This window comes from Eumetopias jubatus, unplaced genomic scaffold (assembly GCF_037043125.1).
Source record: "Eumetopias jubatus isolate StellerSeaLion01/CBP00866 unplaced genomic scaffold, mEumJub1_p1.0 scaffold_8, whole genome shotgun sequence".
Lineage (NCBI taxonomy): Eukaryota > Metazoa > Chordata > Mammalia > Carnivora > Otariidae > Eumetopias > Eumetopias jubatus.
In genome coordinates, this window is record NW_028274814.1 from 138,853,842 (window position 1) to 138,878,482 (window position 24,641).

General features: G+C 50.6%; 2 protein-coding genes across 2 annotated transcripts; both read right to left on the bottom strand.

Annotated features, from left to right (window-relative positions):
* Positions 1 to 2,341: 2,341 nt before the first annotated feature.
* LOC148163827 (polycystin family receptor for egg jelly-like) lies at positions 2,342 to 9,921 on the bottom strand. The gene has a single exon (XM_088025407.1). The coding sequence runs from the start codon at positions 9,919 to 9,921 to the stop codon at positions 3,040 to 3,042; it is 6,882 nt and encodes a 2,293-aa protein (XP_087881533.1). The 3' UTR covers positions 2,342 to 3,039.
* A 3,613-nt stretch (positions 9,922 to 13,534) lies between these two features.
* Positions 13,535 to 21,111, bottom strand: LOC148163828 (polycystin family receptor for egg jelly-like). The gene has a single exon (XM_088025408.1). The coding sequence runs from the start codon at positions 21,109 to 21,111 to the stop codon at positions 14,233 to 14,235; it is 6,879 nt and encodes a 2,292-aa protein (XP_087881534.1). The 3' UTR covers positions 13,535 to 14,232.
* Between the last annotated feature and the right edge of the window lie 3,530 nt (positions 21,112 to 24,641).

The following is a 24,641-nucleotide window of genomic DNA, read 5'->3' on the forward strand; positions in this document are numbered from 1 at the left end:
TTCTTCTCCACTCTCTCTCTCCTTCTCTCTGAGTGCCCCACACACCAAGGACAGGCCGTGTAAGGACAGAAGAAGGCAGGCATCTGCAAACAAGGGAGATGGCCCTTACCGAAAACCGGATCGTGCTGGCGCCCTGACCCTGGACTTTGGGCTCCAGAGCTGTGAGAAATAAATGCTTGCCGGCCAGACACCACCCCTACTCCACCCGGATCTATGGCATTTTGTTCTAGCAGTCTGAGCTGACCAAGACAACAAGAAGGGTCAGGGCTGAAAACTCAGATTGGGGTCATCGGAGGCATGTAGGGAGGAGGCACAGGTGGAGAAGGAGACAGACTCTGGTCCCCTCCAGTATTTAGAGGTGAGGCGGACAGAGAGTCGGAGAAGTGGTGGTGGCAGGAGGGAAACCAGGAGGGTGTGCTGTCCTGGAAGCCAGGGGAAGAGGGGATTCAAGAAAGGGGCAGTGTGGCCTGCTGGGTCAGAGCAGCTCAAGATGAGGAGGAAGCTGGGGCGCCCTGGTCCTAGCTTGCTGACTCCCTGTCTCCCCCCGTCACCCTTTTGGGACATGAATCCTTTGGGCCTGGGCCAGCGACGCAGGCCGGAGTGGCTGTGTCCAACCTAGGCAGCAGACAAGATGGGTTCCAATGGAGCCCTGTCCTTCCCCAAGGCCTTTATAAAGCGCTGTGCACTCCGGACACGTCGCTGTGCTGCTCGCAACGTGGCCTGCGACGCCCTTTGGGATCCGAGTCCCACCGTCCTGCCCCGAGCCTGCCCTGCTCCAGCTTCCAGAGAGCCCTCTGGCCCGCGGGGTGCCGGGTCCCCTGTCTCAGACCTGCTCTTCCCTCTTGCCTCCCCACCTTGCCCCTCTCCAGGCCCCTCTGCACCTACGTAAGCCAAGCACTGTGCTGCCCCTGAAGCCAGCAGGCCTGGGGCCTGGGCCTTTTTCCTTTGGGAAACTGAGAAAGAAGGAATATACAAGGCATTTTAGTAATCCTGGCAATAGCAACTACTCCTGGACCTGGACTCCGGGGAGTTGAACAAGTGCTCTGACTTTCTTCCTAGCGGCTAGGACCTCTGGGTGCTTCCAGCAAAGGCATCCTTTGGATCAATGCCAGGATTATATACTGTTTTGACTTTTTCTTCTGGGTCTGGCCAAAACTGGGCCATCTGGATGAAGCATTTCATATATGACCTATAACCACCCAGATATATGACCTTGGCTCTTGAATAGTGTTAAAGCTGTTCGACAGGATAGACAAGTTAGGAGATGGACTAGAAGAGCTAAGGGAAATCTTCAAAGAGCAAACATGGTGTTGTCAGAAAATAGAGTTAATTTTGAATTTGAGCTGTCCACAGTTGAGAATATAAGAAAATATAAGAAAAAATCCAAAAGGATTAACAATATCTCAAATATTTTTTAAAATATTTTTCCCAACGGGTGCCTGGGTGGCTCGATGGTTAAGCGTCTGCCTTCGACTCAGGTCATGATCCCGGGGTCCTGGGATCGAGTCCCACATCGGGCTCCTTGTTAAGCGGGGAGTCTGCTTCTCCCTCTCCCTCTGCCTTTCCCCCTGCTTCTTCTCTCTCTGTCTCTCCCGCAAATGAATAAATAAAAATCTTTAAAAAAAAATAAATAAAAGAAAATATTTTTCCCAAAAGAAACCACATATTTACAGGTAAAAAGAGAGGGACGCCTGGGTGGCTCAATCAGTGAGCTTCTATGATCCCCTCAGGTCATGAACTCAGGATCCTGCAATCCAGTCCCGCTTCCTGCTCCCTGCTCCCTGCTCAGCGGAGAGTTGGCTTGGCCCTCTGCCCTCCTCTCTATCTCTTTTTCAAATAAATCAATAAAATTTTAAAAAAGAAAATCCAAATCGGACCTTCAGACGCTATTGGGTGAGCGGCACGGAACTCCCGTGTGTGTGCGTGTAAGCCATTTCAGCACAGTCAGGACCACAGGGGCACCGAGTGAGTAGCAAGGCCTTGGGACAACTTTGTCACCCACCGGATTGCGTTGTCCCCCTTCACTGGCTCTCGATGTGGAAGGCAGGAGCCGTCTGTATATATGCCCCTCGCCCAGAAATAACAGCAGGTCTCGCAGGAGAAATCTCACATTTAATTCTGATAAAGCTTAAAGTGGCATCTACGTAAATGAACATGCTTCTGAGCAGAACTATAAGAGTTACGAGCCCATATGGCTCTTTAACAATAAACCACATTTTCTTTATTATTACAAATAATCCACCATGCTGTGAATAACCCAAAGCCCAAGCCCTGGATGGATATATTGTTACAGTCAATATATAGAACATTCACTATCTTTCAGTGTGAATCCACTCCCCCCCTAAAACATACACACACACACACACACACACACACACACACACACACACACCTTTTTGTTGTTGAACAAAATTCATGTCTAATGGCCGGAAAATGTTATTAAATTTCACATTTAACTTTAACTGGCAGTAGCCCAAAGGAGTAGATGGGAAGCTCAGACTTCTGACCCTCAGGTCCCATCCCTGAATTCAAAAGCAGGAGGACAGATCCCAAACTCACCACTGTCCCTACAAGCCCTGGCCCAGCTGGATTGTGGGGTCTGGGGCTGGGGAGGGGGCGGCTAGGGGTGTGCCCCAGCCCTGGTCTGCAAAGGGAACTCTCAGAGGGACTGAGGGAGCCACAGGCTCTTGGCTCCCAGCCCCAGGGACACAGTCCCAACAGGAGAATGCTCTGCCCTGCAGAGGTGGAGTGGGGGCTCTTTAGCTCTCTCTCCCCCAAATCTGGGTCTCTAAACTGCTGTGGGCTCCAAAGACACTAAGTTCCCTCTAGAGGGAAATCAGCCCTGGGTTCCATTCTGCAGACCTGCCCTTTACCCCAACACTCAAGAGTAGAGGCCAAAGGTGGAGATACCTCCGAATGTGGGGTGTGCGTGTTCCAGGACACGGGTAGAGAGCACTACTGAGCCATTGAACATTCCTTATACCCACAGAATGAGCATCTGGGGGGACTCTTGCCTATGGTTCTTGACCCTGTTACTGATCACACAACAAGATAAACCATCTTCTTCCCATTGACGTTTCTGGTCTTCAGCCCCAGATACCGGCGGCTGTTCTTCTCCGGCTGCCCATACAGCATGTTGACAAAGAACTCTGGTTCATCTTTGTCCCTGGGTTGGAAGGTCAGAAACCTAAACATAGCTCTTAGCTTGCGACACAGATAGGTCACTGCTTCCGCTTCCTCTGATGGTTCCTCATACACGGGCTGCTTCATTTCCTCATAGGCAGACAAAATCACTGCCTGAAATAAGTTGATCAATATGCAGATCATCACCAGCATGAACGATGAGAGGAATAGGACCCCCAGAACCCTGTTGTTGGAGAACTCGGTGTTCTGAAAGGCTGAAACGCAATAGGAGAATATCGTCTGCGTGGCGTGAATCAGGTTACTATAGTTCCACTCGTGTTGACCGAACACCAGGTAGCCGAAGGCCACGTACACAAAGAAGTACACGGACACCACCAGCGCCATGTGGCAGATGCCGGGAAGGGCGGCCTGAATGGCCCTCTGAGCCAGGCGCACATCATAAAAGAATCTGGAATACCTGAGCGTCTTCAAAATGGTCAGAAATAACAGGAAACCCAAAATGATCCTCATGACGTGATCTACTTGAGAAACTGCGTGAAAGGGAATGAAATCTGCAGGGTTCGACAGGTAAAACCGAATTATGCCCGTGGCCAAGAAGTGCCTCCTGAAGAAGAGCACAATCAGCACAGTAAATATGCATTTTAAAGCAAAGTTGAGCAGATTATACACACTTCTCACGTAGGAGGCCCTTTCTTGCGTGATGATATAGCCCTCATCGACGATGTAGGCTAAAACAAAAATGAGAATGGCCACATACAAGTAGACTTCCGCTGAAGTTTCCCTGTCGAAATCAGCAACCGAGAAGGAGTGCACAGATATACTCGTGTTCACAACTCCCAACTGAGACGCCTCGAAAATGACAGAAACGCTACAGAACAGACTGACGTCTGGATTGAAGGTGGTCAGCTCCAGAATCACGGCCCACGTCTTCTCGTCAAGCCAGCCGCTGCTCTGGAGTTCCCTGAGCCTCACGGTGGAATTAAACTGCTGCTGTTCTGGGAAAAAATAGAATGCATAGCCTCCTGACCCGTAGGTGTGTAAGAGTCCGTGGGAGAAATAGCCCCATGTCTTCTCCGGAGGCTTGTAAGTAAACCCGTTGGCATGCTTGTCCTCGGACCTCTTCGCAAGTTTGGTCCAAAGGCTAGAGTAGTTTCTCGTGTCTTCCGGGTCAGTGCCATAGTTGGGATGACAACGGACTTCTCCTTCCATGCCGGTTTGCGCAAAGTTGTTGGCAGGCAGGCAGGCTTTATCGCCAGGTTTTGCCCTCACCTGCCTCAGCAGGGGAAGACCCAGGATTTTAGAGGAGCTGTCGGGAAGAAACGTTGGATTCGGGTCATTGTGGAGCAGAGGCACCAGCACGCTGTTCAGCCACCTGTAGATGTCCGCCAGCTTGGTCACCGAGCCGAGATCCACAGAGAACTGACTGCGAATAAACTGATTATAGTAAAAGCTGTCCGTGTGGCGCAGGAGGGCGACGAGGCTCAACAGGAGGGCTAGAAAGATGAAGTGGGTCAGAATGTAACACAGGAACAGCAAAGCCCTTCTCTTGATTGTCTTCTTTCTTTTGAATATTAGGATTTCATCTTCAGTGAGGGGCTGGTACATCCTCGATCTTCGGAGCTGCAGGATCTGCTCGTGTCGCTCTTGCATTTCTTCTGGGCTCAACTTGCTTCGCAGCTCGATCTCGGTATAGCAGTACCTGCCTGCCCATGAAAGGTTTTTACAATATTTGGGCCTACTTGTTCTGAGGCCTGACAGGAGTATAATTTTAGATGGCTGCACCAGAAAAATGGACAGACAGAACGAACAAAATGAAGCAAAGAGCCATTCTAGTGACTTTTCATAACCATAGGTCAGCCCGTAAAATACAATGAAGAATGAAGATATACTGGACGTGACGAAAACCAAGAACCACGCTATATAAATGCAACATGAAGGCAAAACGATCCTGCTCTTCTTGAGTTCTACAGGAGCCACTTGGGAAGGTGGCTCTCTAGAAGCAACATCTTGATTGTTATTTGTGTTTGTGTTACTGGCATTTATATTTTTTCCCTGGGTGTGTGAGAGCTTGCGCTCTCCTTTCTTCCGCATAGGCTGTGCCATGGAGGGTATCTTGGCAGAAGCCTTGTGAAGTCTAGTGCTTTTCACAGATGGAAGCTTCGAAGCCTTCTTGGTGGATGCATGCACAGTTTCACGAGCATGCCACTTTTCAACATATTCCTCCCAGTGTCCATTTTCTGGCACCAAGGAATGCTTCTGGGGAGATACCTTTTCTAGAGTCACACGAGGTTCCTTCTGGGAGTAGGTGAACAGAAAAGTGATCAATAATTGCACAGGGATTGTAATTAAGACACTTTCCAGTCCTATCATCATTGACCTGATGTACCTTCTCTCTTCTGACTCTGTTTCGTCTGGTCTGTCGAGATTAAGGAACATAATATTACACAGAAGGGAGGCCATCAGCATTGCCAAACAGCAGGACAGTCTCTGAAGCCTATTGAAGGGCCTACCAATGACACCGGAGAAAATAGAGAACCACATGTGATTTCTCCCCAGCTTGTAAGTCGAATCTATCAGGAAATAGTCCATTCTGTTTATAGGCTTGTCTGGGTCCGTAACATGAAATGTTCTGTCCAAAGAGGTGCCAACAGAAAGCCATTTCCGGCATAAAAACAGCCAGATGTGTCTGCTGAACAGATTTTCCACTTTGATTCTGCTTAAATACCAACTGGGGGCTTTGCCCTCATTGTTGTGCCACACACGAATGGAATGGATGTCCCCCAAGACACTTTTCGCCGTTAGGAGAAAAGTGTAGATGCTTCCCCGGTAGAGGGTTTTAAAATAAGGATGGCTCAGACAATGCACATCACTGGCACCGTCTGTCCCCCTAAGTTGGATGAAGACATCGGCCCTGGTCCCAGCCCCACCACGGCTTCCTGTAAAAATAGTGACGAGGTAACACACCTTATCATAAGGATCGTTATCAAGTAGAATTACCACATGTAGCCGAAGATACTGATCCACGTCATCTCTCAGCAAGGCCCAGAAAGCTAGGATTATGTACGTGAGCATAATGAAAAGTACGGTGAAGAGCGTCACAGGGTTTTGGGTAACGTTCTTGATGACCTCCAACCGTAGATCTACAGGATTAGGGACCACAATCACCTTGGCCGTCAGAAAATGGGTTTGCAGGTGGGTGCTGGCTTGTTTTATTAGGTCCAGCTGCCGCCGGGCCCTCCTCGTGTTTGCGCAGATACAGTGCACTCTACGCCAGGTGGTCTTCTCTCCGAGAACACAGGTATCTTCTCTCCAATCGCTCTGGATCCCATACATGTCTAGGCAGTGAGCGCTGAAAAGAGCTATTCTCACCAGCTTTTCACTGGCTTTCTTGACAAAACGGGGTGCCTGCAGAACTATGATCAAGGTGCACTCAGACGAGCCACTTCGCTGAGCTATGACTTGCAGCAGGGATGCTGGAAGGCAAACCACGCGGGCCTCCCTAACTGTACAGGCCGAGTCAAACAGGTCACTCTGGTTGGCCATGGGAGGGATGTCATGGGGCACGAGGAAGGTGGCGACCAGAGCAGTGGGGGTCATTTCACTGCCGGCGTATACCAAAACCGTGAACAACACGGTCACTTCGGTCACAATGTGGACCAGCAACTCCTTCACTACACTGCTGTCCACCTCAAACCTAAACTCCCCTGTCGTCATTGAGAAAGACTCCTCAGCTCCCTCGGGCTCATTCTCGGGTCCCACTGTGAGATTAAAAGCCGCAAAGCTCAAGTTTTTTCTGGCGATGTACACTTCGGCTACATCAGGCAGGATCTCGATCACATCGCCGTTAGGTGTGCTTCCTGTCATTCTGAATCCAACCACCTCTGCAGAACAGCTTTCCTGATCATTCATCCAAGGAAAGGGATCATCTGCAAATTCACAAAACATGGTGGAAATCGGGGCATTCGGGGGCAAACTTGGAACACTGCTCACGTTTAGCGTCAGACGAAAATAATTTCGACTGCTTTTCTCATTGCTGAAGACGTCAGTCACGTCCCACTTTTCAGCTTTCCTGACGTACACGTTAAAGCTGGAGGATGTCATTGCAGTGGTCTCATTCCCTGGCACTTTACCCTCCAGTATTGTGTCTGCTAGTAATTCCAACTCGTAGAAAGGCTCATCAACCACTTCGTAGCTAACGGTCAGTTTAAAGATATTAGACAAAGTTGTTAATATCCCAGTGCTCACGATTTCTATTTGTTCAGAGTAAAACTGTGGATCTTTCTGTCGAGACTGTTGGAGGGCTCGATTTGCTTGCCAGATCCTCACTGTGGCGAGTTTCTGAGCCATTCGAGTGAATCCAGAGGTCGTCTGGGTTAATTTAGTAACACTCATGACTACCTGGCTGACTTCCACCAAAGTGCTGTTGGGAAGAACGAAAGTCTGGTTGACAAGGTATTCCCGGAGTCTGGTTCTCTCAGCGTGCAAAGTTAATTCAGGTTTCATGATATTCAGAACAGAAGCTGCTATATATATTAAATAACCTGCAGGTAGAAATTCCTGGTTGTCAAGCAAAGTAGAGAGCGATGAATTTGGTCCCATGGTGAAGTTGAATAAGCGATCGAGCACATCCTTCCCTGAGATTTTGTCCGTTGGAGCATGTACAGTCGCGTGCAAAGTCAACTGAGAAAAAGCGCCTAAAGCGTCATACACCTGAACGTGGATCTTCACGGCGTAACGATTGGCCAACACGCCGACAGGGAGAAAGGAAGGGGGCGATGTGGACTCACTCCCCAAATACAGGATGGCCCCCAAGGCGTTCTCTTTTACAGAACTGATCTGACCAAAACCATACAAATCAGAGACTACCATTTTGTATGTAAGAGGGATGTTCTTGTCCTTAAAATTATTACACCGGATGACAAACCTGGTAAAAAATGCAACTCCCTTATCTGGATTAATGGTGCACTCTCCGCTTTGAGGGACATAGTTAATAATCAAGGGGTGCCTCAAGTCCAAGGTCTCCCCACTCCAAGTTGCTAGATGCACAGACATCCAAAACTCAGCTTCAGGAAAATCCTTAAAAGCAAAAGCTTTTATAGACAAAGAAGCACCATTCCTCCCTGTTGTGGTGTGTTTCACCCAATCAAATGTTATCTCATCACCTGAAGAGGACAGAATCGACCATTTATAGACATCCTGCCTCGCTGAACAGTTTGTGCAATTTAGAAACAAAGAAAATCTGTCTGAAATGACCAAAACGGCACCACAATTTTCAATACAGGAAATGTTTGCTGCGGGGGGTGGTCCTCTGAGCACGTGTACCATTTTATCAATATATGCTGTCCTACCTCCCTTCCGGATCACCATTCTGAAAAAATACACACCTCCACCTTTAAGTATTCCTGGTGAAAGTGTTAGGACAGGGCCAGGGGCCCATCTCCAGCTCAGATCAGTTTGCTTCGGGTGACAGACGCTGTTGCTCATCACTGTAATCTTAGCTCCCTGGTAGTTTTTTGGATCTGTGGTACAGTACCAGGAGAAAAGGAGTCCCTCTGAAGGGTTGTCTGACTCTGGATCCGAGGAATTCGTTCCATCCAGAACCAGCCTACCTGTGAAATTAACTGTTATGTTGGGACCCCCAGGAATAACTGCCTTTAGGTCACTTCTAACGATGGTGACGTAGATGACATCTGAGCCTCGTGCCTTAAGTGTCTTTTTTTTTCCTTTGAAGATTTTGACTGTAAATCTGAACACATACACGCCCCAAGATAAAGAATTTGGGGGGATATACACAATTGCTGGAGTTTCCCCTAAATGGACATTTGGTCTATCCAAAGGTGCATTCCAGTCCGGCACAGCATTTATGGAGGGCACGGAAAAGACTTGCCACTGTGGAACAACTAAGGATGCGTTCTCGCAGTTAAACGAAAAGCTTGCATTGAAGGTATCCTCCATCTTCCTGGTCAACACCACGGGAACACCATCTTTGTTCCTATTGATCTTTACCGTGTTTAAGACACAGGGCACATCTTCGGATACCTGGCAGGACACCGAAGACTCGATGGCTTGAGGACCGTCCGAGTTGACAGCTTCCAAAACCACAGGCGTGGGCCCGTCCGTGGGACACTTGGTTTGGGCCACGAAGCCCGCGTAGGGGCGAGGGCCATCCGCGGGCAGGTCGGAGGCGGCGCGGCGGGGGCGCCGCAGGTTGGCGGGCGGGACCCGCACGAGCCGGAAGGTCCACTCCGGGCGCCCGAGCGCGCGCTGCAGCGGGGTGCGCCACAGCAGGGACAGGCGGCCGTGGCGCGCGGACAGCCGCAGGTCCACGGGCGTGGGCGCGGCGGCCAGGCGGGCGCGCAGCACGACGCGCAGCAGGACGCAGAACGGGCGCGCGGGGCCGCGGGGCAGGCAGAGGCGGCCGCCGCCGCGCAGGACCACGCCGCCGCCAGGGGCCGCGCGGGGCCGCAGTTGGAGGCGGGCGCTGCCGGCCGGCTCCCCGACGCCCGGGCCGCCCCTCCAGCCGCGCGGCGCGGCCGCGTCTCCCTGCGCCGGGCCCCCGGGCCGGGCGGCAGGCGGGGGGCGGCGGGCCGAGGCGAGATCCGAGCTGCGGGGTCCGGACGCGGGCGCGCCGGGCGCCCAGGAGACGAGGACGGCAGCCCGGGCCCTGCGAGGGGCCGGCGGCTGCGGGAGGAGGCCGCGATCCAGGCCCAGGCCCGGGCCCAGGCCCAGGCCCGGGCCCAGACTCAGGAAGAGGAGGAGCGCGGGCCCGGGCCCCATGGCGCCGCCTGCCCGGGAACCTGGGAGCTGCTGCCGCAGGCCGCGGGGCTCCAGCCAACCGCCGCGGGGGGGCGCGGAAGCGGGGGGAGGGCGCGGGCCGCGGGGTCACGACCCTGATGCGGCGAATGGGGTGGGCTTCCGGGGTCCCACGCCCTTGTAGCCCCCGACCAGGACTGCTAATGGAATTAAGGCGGCCCAGGTTCCCAAGAGCCTGCAAAGGCCCCTTAGCTGGAATCCCCCTCCCCTGGGCAAAAACCAGAGGGACTGTGAGCTCCCTGAGAGCCCAGGGACGTCTGACTCTGGGTTTCGTTCTTTGCTTTGCTTTTCCTACTTTCTTAGGTTGAAACCCCGAGTCCTTGCTTTTAGATCTTTCTTCGTTTCTCATTGAAGCATTTAATGCTGTAAACGTCCCACCCAACACTGCTTAACTGCCTCCTGCATATTTGTGGTAGTGTTGTTATTCAATTAAAAATAGTTCTACTTTCCCCTGTTTGGGTTTTGACCCATCCATTGAAATGCGTTGTTTAATTTCCAGGTATTTGGAGTTTGTGTGAAATCTTACCGGGTATAGTGATTTCGAACTTAAGTCTGTCGCGATCAGAGAATACATTCGGTATGATTTTGAACTCTTTACATTGATTGAGACTGTTTGAAAGCTCACACGGCAGTGTGGTCTGCCTTGTATTGTGCATTGTCCTGCACAACACATGTCGTGCACAGTACAAGTCGTGCACTTGAAGACTACGGGTATCCTATCGTCGTTGGGTGGGTCGTCCTACAAATGCCGACTCCATCAAGATAGTTGGTACCCACCCGTCCCTTCTTCCGTGTCTTTTCCGGATTTTTCTCTAGTTTTTCTGTCACTGCTGAGAGAGGCTGTTAATCTCTCCTATGGTGACTGGGAAATTGTCTCTTTTCCCCTTTAATTCTGTCCATTTTAGCTTCATGTATTTTGAGGCTCTGTTAGATGGATACACATTTGTGGTTATGTCCACATGAACTGGTCCTTTTCTCATGATGAAATGTCTCTGTTTATCTCTAGTAATGATCTTTGTTGTGAAGTCTATTTTACCTGATATTCCAATGCTGGATGATATGTTGATTGTATCTCAATAAAACTGGGAAATAAAATAGCCATACGAGCCTTCTTATGCTCACTGTCTCTATGGCATATCTTTTGTCTTCATTCACTTCTTTTCAACTTATTTATGTCTTTATGTTTAAAGTGGTCTTTCGTAGGCAACATTTAATAGGATTTTATTTTCTTCTCCACTCTCTCTCTCCTTCTCTCTGAGTGCCCCACACACCAAGGACAGGCCGTGTAAGGACAGAAGAAGGCAGGCATCTGCAAACAAGGGAGATGGCCCTTACCGAAAACCGGATCGTGCTGGCGCCCTGACCCTGGACTTTGGGCTCCAGAGCTGTGAGAAATAAATGCTTGCCGGCCAGACACCACCCCTACTCCACCCGGATCTATGGCATTTTGTTCTAGCAGTCTGAGCTGACCAAGACAACAAGAAGGGTCAGGGCTGAAAACTCAGATTGGGGTCATCGGAGGCATGTAGGGAGGAGGCACAGGTGGAGAAGGAGACAGACTCTGGTCCCCTCCAGTATTTAGAGGTGAGGCGGACAGAGAGTCGGAGAAGTGGTGGTGGCAGGAGGGAAACCAGGAGGGTGTGCTGTCCTGGAAGCCAGGGGAAGAGGGGATTCAAGAAAGGGGCAGTGTGGCCTGCTGGGTCAGAGCAGCTCAAGATGAGGAGGAAGCTGGGGCGCCCTGGTCCTAGCTTGCTGACTCCCTGTCTCCCCCCGTCACCCTTTTGGGACATGAATCCTTTGGGCCTGGGCCAGCGACGCAGGCCGGAGTGGCTGTGTCCAACCTAGGCAGCAGACAAGATGGGTTCCAATGGAGCCCTGTCCTTCCCCAAGGCCTTTATAAAGCGCTGTGCACTCCGGACACGTCGCTGTGCTGCTCGCAACGTGGCCTGCGACGCCCTTTGGGATCCGAGTCCCACCGTCCTGCCCCGAGCCTGCCCTGCTCCAGCTTCCAGAGAGCCCTCTGGCCCGCGGGGTGCCGGGTCCCCTGTCTCAGACCTGCTCTTCCCTCTTGCCTCCCCACCTTGCCCCTCTCCAGGCCCCTCTGCACCTACGTAAGCCAAGCACTGTGCTGCCCCTGAAGCCAGCAGGCCTGGGGCCTGGGCCTTTTTCCTTTGGGAAACTGAGAAAGAAGGAATATACAAGGCATTTTAGTAATCCTGGCAATAGCAACTACTCCTGGACCTGGACTCCGGGGAGTTGAACAAGTGCTCTGACTTTCTTCCTAGCGGCTAGGACCTCTGGGTGCTTCCAGCAAAGGCATCCTTTGGATCAATGCCAGGATTATATACTGTTTTGACTTTTTCTTCTGGGTCTGGCCAAAACTGGGCCATCTGGATGAAGCATTTCATATATGACCTATAACCACCCAGATATATGACCTTGGCTCTTGAATAGTGTTAAAGCTGTTCGACAGGATAGACAAGTTAGGAGATGGACTAGAAGAGCTAAGGGAAATCTTCAAAGAGCAAACATGGTGTTGTCAGAAAATAGAGTTAATTTTGAATTTGAGCTGTCCACAGTTGAGAATATAAGAAAATATAAGAAAAAATCCAAAAGGATTAACAATATCTCAAATATTTTTTAAAATATTTTTCCCAACGGGTGCCTGGGTGGCTCGATGGTTAAGCGTCTGCCTTCGACTCAGGTCATGATCCCGGGGTCCTGGGATCGAGTCCCACATCGGGCTCCTTGTTAAGCGGGGAGTCTGCTTCTCCCTCTCCCTCTGCCTTTCCCCCTGCTTCTTCTCTCTCTGTCTCTCCCGCAAATGAATAAATAAAAATCTTTAAAAAAAAATAAATAAAAGAAAATATTTTTCCCAAAAGAAACCACATATTTACAGGTAAAAAGAGAGGGACGCCTGGGTGGCTCAATCAGTGAGCTTCTATGATCCCCTCAGGTCATGAACTCAGGATCCTGCAATCCAGTCCCGCTTCCTGCTCCCTGCTCCCTGCTCAGCGGAGAGTTGGCTTGGCCCTCTGCCCTCCTCTCTATCTCTTTTTCAAATAAATCAATAAAATTTTAAAAAAGAAAAAAAAAGAAAATCCAAATCGGACCTTCAGACGCTATTGGGTGAGCGGCACGGAACTCCCGTGTGTGTGCGTGTAAGCCATTTCAGCACAGTCAGGACCACAGGGGCACCGAGTGAGTAGCAAGGCCTTGGGACAACTTTGTCACCCACCGGATTGCGTTGTCCCCCTTCACTGGCTCTCGATGTGGAAGGCAGGAGCCGTCTGTATATATGCCCCTCGCCCAGAAATAACAGCAGGTCTCGCAGGAGAAATCTCACATTTAATTCTGATAAAGCTTAAAGTGGCATCTACGTAAATGAACATGCTTCTGAGCAGAACTATAAGAGTTACGAGCCCATATGGCTCTTTAACAATAAACCACATTTTCTTTATTATTACAAATAATCCACCATGCTGTGAATAACCCAAAGCCCAAGCCCTGGATGGATATATTGTTACAGTCAATATATAGAACATTCACTATCTTTCAGTGTGAATCCACTCCCCCCCTAAAACATACACACACACACACACACACACACACACACACACACACACACCTTTTTGTTGTTGAACAAAATTCATGTCTAATGGCCGGAAAATGTTATTAAATTTCACATTTAACTTTAACTGGCAGTAGCCCAAAGGAGTAGATGGGAAGCTCAGACTTCTGACCCTCAGGTCCCATCCCTGAATTCAAAAGCAGGAGGACAGATCCCAAACTCACCACTGTCCCTACAAGCCCTGGCCCAGCTGGATTGTGGGGTCTGGGGCTGGGGAGGGGGCGGCTAGGGGTGTGCCCCAGCCCTGGTCTGCAAAGGGAACTCTCAGAGGGACTGAGGGAGCCACAGGCTCTTGGCTCCCAGCCCCAGGGACACAGTCCCAACAGGAGAATGCTCTGCCCTGCAGAGGTGGAGTGGGGGCTCTTTAGCTCTCTCTCCCCCAAATCTGGGTCTCTAAACTGCTGTGGGCTCCAAAGACACTAAGTTCCCTCTAGAGGGAAATCAGCCCTGGGTTCCATTCTGCAGACCTGCCCTTTACCCCAACACTCAAGAGTAGAGGCCAAAGGTGGAGATACCTCCGAATGTGGGGTGTGCGTGTTCCAGGACACGGGTAGAGAGCACTACTGAGCCATTGAACATTCCTTATACCCACAGAATGAGCATCTGGGGGGACTCTTGCCTATGGTTCTTGACCCTGTTACTGATCACACAACAAGATAAACCATCTTCTTCCCATTGACGTTTCTGGTCTTCAGCCCCAGATACCGGCGGCTGTTCTTCTCCGGCTGCCCATACAGCATGTTGACAAAGAACTCTGGTTCATCTTTGTCCCTGGGTTGGAAGGTCAGAAACCTAAACATAGCTCTTAGCTTGCGACACAGATAGGTCACTGCTTCCGCTTCCTCTGATGGTTCCTCATACACGGGCTGCTTCATTTCCTCATAGGCAGACAAAATCACTGCCTGAAATAAGTTGATCAATATGCAGATCATCACCAGCATGAACGATGAGAGGAATAGGACCCCCAGAACCCTGTTGTTGGAGAACTCGGTGTTCTGAAAGGCTGAAACGCAATAGGAGAATATCGTCTGCGTGGCGTGAATCAGGTTACTATAGTTCCACTCGTGTTGACCGAACACCAGGTAGCCGAAGGCCACGTACACAAAGAAGTACACGGACACCACCAGCGCCATGTGGCAGATGCCGGGAAGGGCGGCCTGAATGGCCCTCTGAGCCAGGCGCACATCATAAAAGAATCTGGAATACCTGAGCGTCTTCAAAATGGTCAGAAATAACAGGAAACCCAAAATGATCCTCATGACGTGATCTACTTGAGAAACTGCGTGAAAGGGAATGAAATCTGCAGGGTTCGACAGGTAAAACCGAATTATGCCCGTGGCCAAGAAGTGCCTCCTGAAGAAGAGCACAATCAGCACAGTAAATATGCATTTTAAAGCAAAGTTGAGCAGATTATACACACTTCTCACGTAGGAGGCCCTTTCTTGCGTGATGATATAGCCCTCATCGACGATGTAGGCTAAAACAAAAATGAGAATGGCCACATACAAGTAGACTTCCGCTGAAGTTTCCCTGTCGAAATCAGCAACCGAGAAGGAGTGCACAGATATACTCGTGTTCACAACTCCCAACTGAGACGCCTCGAAAATGACAGAAACGCTACAGAACAGACTGACGTCTGGATTGAAGGTGGTCAGCTCCAGAATCACGGCCCACGTCTTCTCGTCAAGCCAGCCGCTGCTCTGGAGTTCCCTGAGCCTCACGGTGGAATTAAACTGCTGCTGTTCTGGGAAAAAATAGAATGCATAGCCTCCTGACCCGTAGGTGTGTAAGAGTCCGTGGGAGAAATAGCCCCATGTCTTCTCCGGAGGCTTGTAAGTAAACCCGTTGGCATGCTTGTCCTCGGACCTCTTCGCAAGTTTGGTCCAAAGGCTAGAGTAGTTTCTCGTGTCTTCCGGGTCAGTGCCATAGTTGGGATGACAACGGACTTCTCCTTCCATGCCAGTTTGCGCAAAGTTGTTGGCAGGCAGGCAGGCTTTATCGCCAGGTTTTGCCCTCACCTGCCTCAGCAGGGGAAGACCCAGGATTTTAGAGGAGCTGTCGGGAAGAAACGTTGGATTCGGGTCATTGTGGAGCAGAGGCACCAGCACACTGTTCAGCCACCTGTAGATGTCCGCCAGCTTGGTCACCGAGCCGAGATCCACAGAGAACTGACTGCGAATAAACTGATTATAGTAAAAGCTGTCCGTGTGGCGCAGGAGGGCGACGAGGCTCAACAGGAGGGCTAGAAAGATGAAGTGGGTCAGAATGTAACACAGGAACAGCAAAGCCCTTCTCTTGATTGTCTTCTTTCTTTTGAATATTAGGATTTCATCTTCGGTGAGGGGCTGGTACATCCTCGATCTTCGGAGCTGCACGATCAGCTCGTGTCGCTCTTGCATTTCTTCTGGGCTCAATTTGCTTCGCAGCTCGATCTCGGTATACTGGTACCCGCTTGCCCATGGAAGGTTTTTACAAAACTTGGGCCTACTTGTTCTGAAGCATGACAGGAGTATAATTTTACATGTCTGCACCAGAAAAATGGACAGACAGAATGAACAAAACGATGCAATGAGCCATTCCATTGACTTTTCATAGCCATAGGTCAGCCCGTAAAATATGATGAAGAACGAAGATATAATGGAAATGGCGAAAACCAAGAACCACGCTATATAAATGCAACATGAGGACAGAGTGATACTGCTCTTCTCCTTGAGTTCTACAGGACCCGTTTGGGAAGGCAGCTCTCCAGAAGCAACATCTTGATTGTTATTTGTCTTTGCTTTACTGGCATTTATATTTTTTCCCTGGGTGCGTGAGACCTTGTTCTCTCCTTTCTTTCGCTGGCGCGGAGTCACAGAGAGCACCTTGGCTGTCTTTTGAAGTCTAGGACCTTTCCCAGATGGAAGATTCGAAGGCTCCTTGGTGGGTGCATGCACAGTTTCATGAGCATGCCACTTTTTCAGAAATTCTTCCCAGTATATATTTTCTAGCTCCAAGGAATCCTTCCGGGGAGATACCTTTTCTAGAGTTACACGAGGCTCCCTCTGGGAGTAGGTGAACAGAAAAGTGATCAATAGTTGCAGAGGGAGTGTAAATAAGACACTTTCCAGTCCTATCATCATTAACCTGATGTACCTCCCCTCTTCTGACTCTGTTTCTTCTGGTCTGTCGAGATTAAAGAACATAATATTACACAGAAGGGAGGCCATCAGCATTGCCAAACAGCAGGACAGTCTCTGAAGCCTAGTGAATGAACTAGAATTAACGCTGGAGAAAATAGAAAACCACGTGTGATCTCTCCCCATCTTGTAACTCGATTCTGTCAGGAAAAAGTCCCTTCTGTTTATAGGCTTGTCTGGGTCCGTAACATGAAACGTTCTGTCCAAAGAAGTGTCAATAGAAAGCCATTCCCGGCATAAAAACAGCCAGATGCGTCTGCTGAACAGATTTTCCACTTTGATTCTGCTTAAATACCAACTGGGGGCTTTGCCCTCATTGTTGTGCCACACACGAATGGAATGGATGTCCCCCAAGTCACTTTTCGTCGTTAGGAGAAAAGTGTAGATGCTTCCCCGGTAGAGGGTTTTAAAATAAGGATGGCTCAGACAATGCACATCACTGGCACCGTCTGTCCCCCTAAGTTGGATGAAGACATCGGCCCTGGTCCCAGCCCCACCACGGCTTCCTGTAAAAATAGTGACGAGGTAACACACCTTATCATAAGGATCGTTATCAAGTAGAATTACCACATGTAGCCGAAGATACTGATCCACGTCATCTCTCAGCAAGGCCCAGAAAGCTAGGATTATGTACGTGAGCATAATGAAAAGTACGGTGAAGAGCGTCACAGGGTTTTGGGTAACGTTCTTGATGACCTCCAACCGTAGATCTACAGGATTAGGGACCACAATCACCTTGGCCGTCAGAAAATGGGTTTGCAGGTGGGTGCTGGCTTGTTTTATTAGGTCCAGCTGCCGCCGGGCCCTCCTCGTGTTTGCGCAGATACAGTGCACTCTACGCCAGGTGGTCTTCTCTCCGAGAACACAGGTATCTTCTCTCCAATCGCTCTGGATCCCATACATGTCTAGGCAGTGAGCGCTGAAAAGAGCTATTCTCACCAGCTTTTCACTGGCTTTCTTGACAAAATGGGGTGCCTGCAGAACTATGATCAAGGTGCACTCAGACGAGCCACTTCGCTGAGCTATGACTTGCAGCAGGGATGCTGGAAGGCAAACCACGCGGGCCTCCCTAACTGTACAGGCCGAGTCAAACAGGTCACTCTGGTTGGCCATGGGAGGGATGTCATGGGGCACGAGGAAGGTGGCGACCAGAGCAGTGGGGGTCATTTCACTGCCGGCGTATACCAAAACCGTGAACAACACGGTCACTTCGGTCACAATGTGGACCAGCAACTCCTTCACTACACTGCTGTCCACCTCAAACCTAAACTCCCCTGTCGTCATTGAGAAAGACTCCTCAGCTCCCTCGGGCTCATTCTCGGGTCCCACTGTGAGATTAAAAGCCGCAAAGCTCAAGTTTTTTCTGGCGATGTACACTTCGGCTACATCAGGCAGGATCTCGATCACATCGCCGTTAGGTGTGCTTCCTGTCATTCTGAATCCAACCACCTCTGCAGAACAGCTTTCCTGATCATTCATCCAAGGAAAGGGATCATCTGCAAATTCACAAAACATGGTGGAAATCGGGGCATTCGGGGGCAAACTTGGAACACTGCTCACGTTTAGCGTCAGACGAAAATAATTTCGACTGCTTTTCTCATTGCTGAAGACGTCAGTCACGTCCCACTTTTCAGCTTTCCTGACGTACACGTTAAAGCTGGAGGATGTCATTGCAGTGGTCTCATTCCCTGGCACTTTACCCTCCAGTATTGTGTCTGCTAGTAATTCCAACTCGTAGAAAGGCTCATCAACCACTTCGTAGCTAACGGTCAGTTTAAAGATATTAGACAAAGTTGTTAATATCCCAGTGCTCACGATTTCTATTTGTTCAGAGTAAAACTGTGGATCTTTCTGTCGAGACTGTTGGAGGGCTCGATTTGCTTGCCAGATCCTCACTGTGGCGAGTTTCTGAGCCATTCGAGTGAATCCAGAGGTCGTCTGGGTTAATTTAGTAACACTCATGACTACCTGGCTGACTTCCACCAAAGTGCTATTGGGAAGAACGAAAGTCTGGTTGACAAGGTATTCCCGGAGTCTGGTTCTCTCAGCGTGCAAAGTTAATTCAGGTTTCATGTTATTCAAAACAGAAGCTGCTATATATATTAAATAACCTGCAGGTAGAAATTCCTGGTTGTCAAGCAAAGTAGAGAGCGATGAATTTGGTCCCATGGTGAAGTTGAATAAGCGATCGAGCACATCCTTCCCTGAGATTTTGTCCGTTGGAGCATGTACAGTCGCGTACAAAGTCACCTGAGAAAAAGTGCCTAGAGCGTCATACACCTGAACGTGGATCTTCACGGCGTAACGACTGGCCAACACGCCGACAGGGAGAAAGGAAGGGGGCGATGTGGACTCACTCCCCAAATACAGGATGGCCCCCAAGGCGTTCTCTTTTACAGAACTGATCTGACCAAAACCATACAAATCAGAGACTACCATTTTGTATGTAAGAGGGATGTTCTTGTCCTTAAAATTATTACACCGGATGACAAACCTGGTAAAAAATGCAACTCCCTTATCTGGATTAATGGTGCACTCTCCGCTTTGAGGGACATAGTTAATAATCAAGGGGTGCCTCAAGTCCAAGGTCTCCCCACTCCAAGTTGCTAGATGCACAGACATCCAAAACTCAGCTTCAGGAAAATCCTTAAAAGCAAAAGCTTTTATAGACAAAGAAGCACCATTCCTCCCTGTTGTGGTGTGTTTCACCCAATCAAATGTTATCTCATCACCTGAAGAGGACAGAATCGACCATTTATAGACATCCTGCCTCGCTGAACAGTTTGTGCAATTTAGAAACAAAGAAAATCTGTCTGAAATGACCAAAACGGCACCACAATTTTCAATACAGGAAATGTTTGCTGCGGGGGGTGGTCCTTTGAGCACGTGTACCATTTTATCAATATATGCTGTCCTACCTCCCTTCCGGATCACCATTCTGAAAAAATACACACCTCCACCTTTAAGTATTCCTGGTGAAAGTGTTAGGACAGGGCCAGGGGCCCATCTCCAGCTCAGATCAGTTTGCTTCGGGTGACAGACGCTGTTGCTCATCACTGTAATCTTAGCTCCCTGGTAGTTTTTTGGATCTGTGGTACAGTACCAGGAGAAAAGGAGTCCCTCTGAAGGGTTGTCTGACTCTGGATCCGAGGAATTCGTTCCATCCAGAACCAGCCTACTTGTGAAATTAACTGTTATGTTGGGACCCCCAGGAATAACTGCCTTTAGGTCACCTCTAACGATGGTGACGTAGATGAAATCCGACTTTGAGACCCGAGGCCAATTTCGTTTAGTGTAGATGTTGACTGTGAATCTAAACACATACACCCCCCAAGATAGAGAATTTGGGGGAATATGTAAAATAGTTGGAATATGCCCTGATTTGATGGTTGGTACATCCAAAGGTCTATACCACTTTGGCACATCATTTACGGAGGGCACGGAAAAGACTTGCCACTGTGGAACAATTAACGTGGAGTGCGGACATTCGTGGTTAAATGTTGCATTGAAGGTATCCTCCATCTTCCTGGTCAACACCACGGGAACACCATCTTTGTTCCTATTGATCTTTACCATGGTCACCTCACAGGTCGCCTCATCGGATACTTGGCAGGACACCGAAGACTCGATGGCTTGAGGACCGTCCGAGTTGACAGCTTCCAAAACCACAGGCGTGGGCCCGTCCGTGGGACACTTGGTTTGGGCCACGAAGCCCGCGTAGGGGCGAGGGCCATCCGCGGGCAGGTCGGAGGCGGCGCGGCGGGGGCGCCGCAGGTTGGCGGGCGGGACCCGCACGAGCCGGAAGGTCCACTCCGGGCGCCCGAGCGCGCGCTGCAGCGGGGTGCGCCACAGCAGGGACAGGCGGCCGTGGCGCGCGGACAGCCGCAGGTCCACGGGCGTGGGCGCGGCGGCCAGGCGGGCGCGCAGCACGACGCGCAGCAGGACGCAGAACGGGCGCGCGGGGCCGCGGGGCAGGCAGAGGCGGCCGCCGCCGCGCAGGACCACGCCGCCGCCAGGGGCCGCGCGGGGCCGCAGTTGGAGGCGGGCGCTGCCGGCCGGCTCCCCGACGCCCGGGCCGCCCCTCCAGCCGCGCGGCGCGGCCGCGTCTCCCTGCGCCGGGCCCCCGGGCCGGGCGGCAGGCGGGGGGCGGCGGGCCGAGGCGAGATCCGAGCTGCGGGGTCCGGACGCGGGCGCGCCGGGCGCCCAGGAGACGAGGACGGCAGCCCGGGCCCTGCGAGGGGCCGGCGGCTGCGGGAGGAGGCCGCGATCCAGGCCCAGGCCCGGGCCCAGGCCCAGGCCCGGGCCCAGACTCAGGAAGAGGAGGAGCGCGGGCCCGGGCCCCATGGCGCCGCCTGCCCGGGAACCTGGGAGCTGCTGCCGCAGGCCGCGGGGCTCCAGCCAACCGCCGCGGGGGGGCGCGGAAGCGGGGGGAGGGCGCGGGCCGCGGGGTCACGACCCTGATGCGGCGAATGGGGTGGGCTTCCGGGGTCCCACGCCCTTGTAGCCCCCGACCAGGACTGCTAATGGAATTAAGGCGGCCCAGGTTCCCAAGAGCCTGCAAAGGCCCCTTAGCTGGAATCCCCCTCCCCTGGGCAAAAACCAGAGGGACTGTGAGCTCCCTGAGAGCCCAGGGACGTCTGACTCTGGGTTTCGTTCTTTGCTTTGCTTTTCCTACTTTCTTAGGTTGAAACCCCGAGTCCTTGCTTTTAGATCTTTCTTCGTTTCTCATTGAAGCATTTAATGCTGTAAACGTCCCACCCAACACTGCTTAACTGCCTCCTGCATATTTGTGGTAGTGTTGTTATTCAATTAAAAATAGTTCTACTTTCCCCTGTTTGGGTTTTGACCCATCCATTGAAATGCGTTGTTTAATTTCCAGGTATTTGGAGTTTGTGTGAAATCTTACCGGGTATAGTGATTTCGAACTTAAGTCTGTCGCGATCAGAGAATACATTCGGTATGATTTTGAACTCTTTACATTGATTGAGACTGTTTGAAAGCTCACACGGCAGTGTGGTCTGCCTTGTATTGTGCATTGTCCTGCACAACACATGTCGTGCACAGTACAAGTCGTGCACTTGAAGACTACGGGTATCCTATCGTCGTTGGGTGGGTCGTCCTACAAATGCCGACTCCATCAAGATAGTTGGTACCCACCCGTCCCTTCTTCCGTGTCTTTTCCGGATTTTTCTCTAGTTTTTCTGTCACTGCTGAGAGAGGCTGTTAATCTCTCCTATGGTGACTGGGAAATTGTCTCTTTTCCCCTTTAATTCTGTCCATTTTAGCTTCATGTATTTTGAGGCTCTGTTAGATGGATACACATTTGTGGTTATGTCCACATGAACTGGTCCTTTTCTCATGATGAAATGTCTCTGTTTATCTCTAGTAATGATCTTTGTTGTGAAGTCTATTTTACCTGATATTCCAATGCTGGATGATATGTTGATTGTATCTCAATAAAACTGGGAAATAAAATAGCCATACGAGCCTTCTTATGCTCACTGTCTCTATGGCATATCTTTTGTCTTCATTCACTTCTTTTCAACTTATTTATGTCTTTATGTTTAAAGTGGTCTTTCGTAGGCAACATTTAATAGGATTTTATTTTCTTCTCCACTCTCTCTCTCCTTCTCTCTGAGTGCCCCACACACCAAGGACAGGCCGTGTAAGGACAGAAGAAGGCAGGCATCTGCAAACAAGGGAGATGGCCCTTACCGAAAACCGGATCGTGCTGGCGCCCTGACCCTGGACTTTGGGCTCCAGAGCTGTGAGAAATAAATGCTTGCCGGCCAGACACCACCCCTACTCCACCCGGATCTATGGCATTTTGTTCTAGCAGTCTGAGCTGACCAAGACAACAAGAAGGGTCAGGGCTGAAAACTCAGATTGGGGTCATCGGAGGCATGTAGGGAGGAGGCACAGGTGGAGAAGGAGACAGACTCTGGTCCCCTCCAGTATTTAGAGGTGAGGCGGACAGAGAGTCGGAGAAGTGGTGGTGGCAGGAGGGAAACCAGGAGGGTGTGCTGTCCTGGAAGCCAGGGGAAGAGGGGATTCAAGAAAGGGGCAGTGTGGCCTGCTGGGTCAGAGCAGCTCAAGATGAGGAGGAAGCTGGGGCGCCCTGGTCCTAGCTTGCTGACTCCCTGTCTCCCCCCGTCACCCTTTTGGGACATGAATCCTTTGGGCCTGGGCCAGCGACGCAGGCCGGAGTGGCTGTGTCCAACCTAGGCAGCAGACAAGATGGGTTCCAATGGAGCCCTGTCCTTCCCCAAGGCCTTTATAAAGCGCTGTGCACTCCGGACACGTCGCTGTGCTGCTCGCAACGTGGCCTGCGACGCCCTTTGGGATCCGAGTCCCACCGTCCTGCCCCGAGCCTGCCCTGCTCCAGCTTCCAGAGAGCCCTCTGGCCCGCGGGGTGCCGGGTCCCCTGTCTCAGACCTGCTCTTCCCTCTTGCCTCCCCACCTTGCCCCTCTCCAGGCCCCTCTGCACCTACGTAAGCCAAGCACTGTGCTGCCCCTGAAGCCAGCAGGCCTGGGGCCTGGGCCTTTTTCCTTTGGGAAACTGAGAAAGAAGGAATATACAAGGCATTTTAGTAATCCTGGCAATAGCAACTACTCCTGGACCTGGACTCCGGGGAGTTGAACAAGTGCTCTGACTTTCTTCCTAGCGGCTAGGACCTCTGGGTGCTTCCAGCAAAGGCATCCTTTGGATCAATGCCAGGATTATATACTGTTTTGACTTTTTCTTCTGGGTCTGGCCAAAACTGGGCCATCTGGATGAAGCATTTCATATATGACCTATAACCACCCAGATATATGACCTTGGCTCTTGAATAGTGTTAAAGCTGTTCGACAGGATAGACAAGTTAGGAGATGGACTAGAAGAGCTAAGGGAAATCTTCAAAGAGCAAACATGGTGTTGTCAGAAAATAGAGTTAATTTTGAATTTGAGCTGTCCACAGTTGAGAATATAAGAAAATATAAGAAAAAATCCAAAAGGATTAACAATATCTCAAATATTTTTTAAAATATTTTTCCCAACGGGTGCCTGGGTGGCTCGATGGTTAAGCGTCTGCCTTCGACTCAGGTCATGATCCCGGGGTCCTGGGATCGAGTCCCACATCGGGCTCCTTGTTAAGCGGGGAGTCTGCTTCTCCCTCTCCCTCTGCCTTTCCCCCTGCTTCTTCTCTCTCTGTCTCTCCCGCAAATGAATAAATAAAAATCTTTAAAAAAAAATAAATAAAAGAAAATATTTTTCCCAAAAGAAACCACATATTTACAGGTAAAAAGAGAGGGACGCCTGGGTGGCTCAATCAGTGAGCTTCTATGATCCCCTCAGGTCATGAACTCAGGATCCTGCAATCCAGTCCCGCTTCCTGCTCCCTGCTCCCTGCTCAGCGGAGAGTTGGCTTGGCCCTCTGCCCTCCTCTCTATCTCTTTTTCAAATAAATCAATAAAATTTTAAAAAAGAAAAAAAAAGAAAATCCAAATCGGACCTTCAGACGCTATTGGGTGAGCGGCACGGAACTCCCGTGTGTGTGCGTGTAAGCCATTTCAGCACAGTCAGGACCACAGGGGCACCGAGTGAGTAGCAAGGCCTTGGGACAACTTTGTCACCCACCGGATTGCGTTGTCCCCCTTCACTGGCTCTCGATGTGGAAGGCAGGAGCCGTCTGTATATATGCCCCTCGCCCAGAAATAACAGCAGGTCTCGCAGGAGAAATCTCACATTTAATTCTGATAAAGCTTAAAGTGGCATCTACGTAAATGAACATGCTTCTGAGCAGAACTATAAGAGTTACGAGCCCATATGGCTCTTTAACAATAAACCACATTTTCTTTATTATTACAAATAATCCACCATGCTGTGAATAACC

Coding starts and splice junctions, on each gene's coding strand:
- LOC148163828 (XM_088025408.1), bottom strand. CDS start 21,111: ATGGGGCCCGGGCCCGCGCTCCTCCTCTTCCTGAGTCTGGGCCCGGGC.
- LOC148163827 (XM_088025407.1), bottom strand. CDS start 9,921: ATGGGGCCCGGGCCCGCGCTCCTCCTCTTCCTGAGTCTGGGCCCGGGC.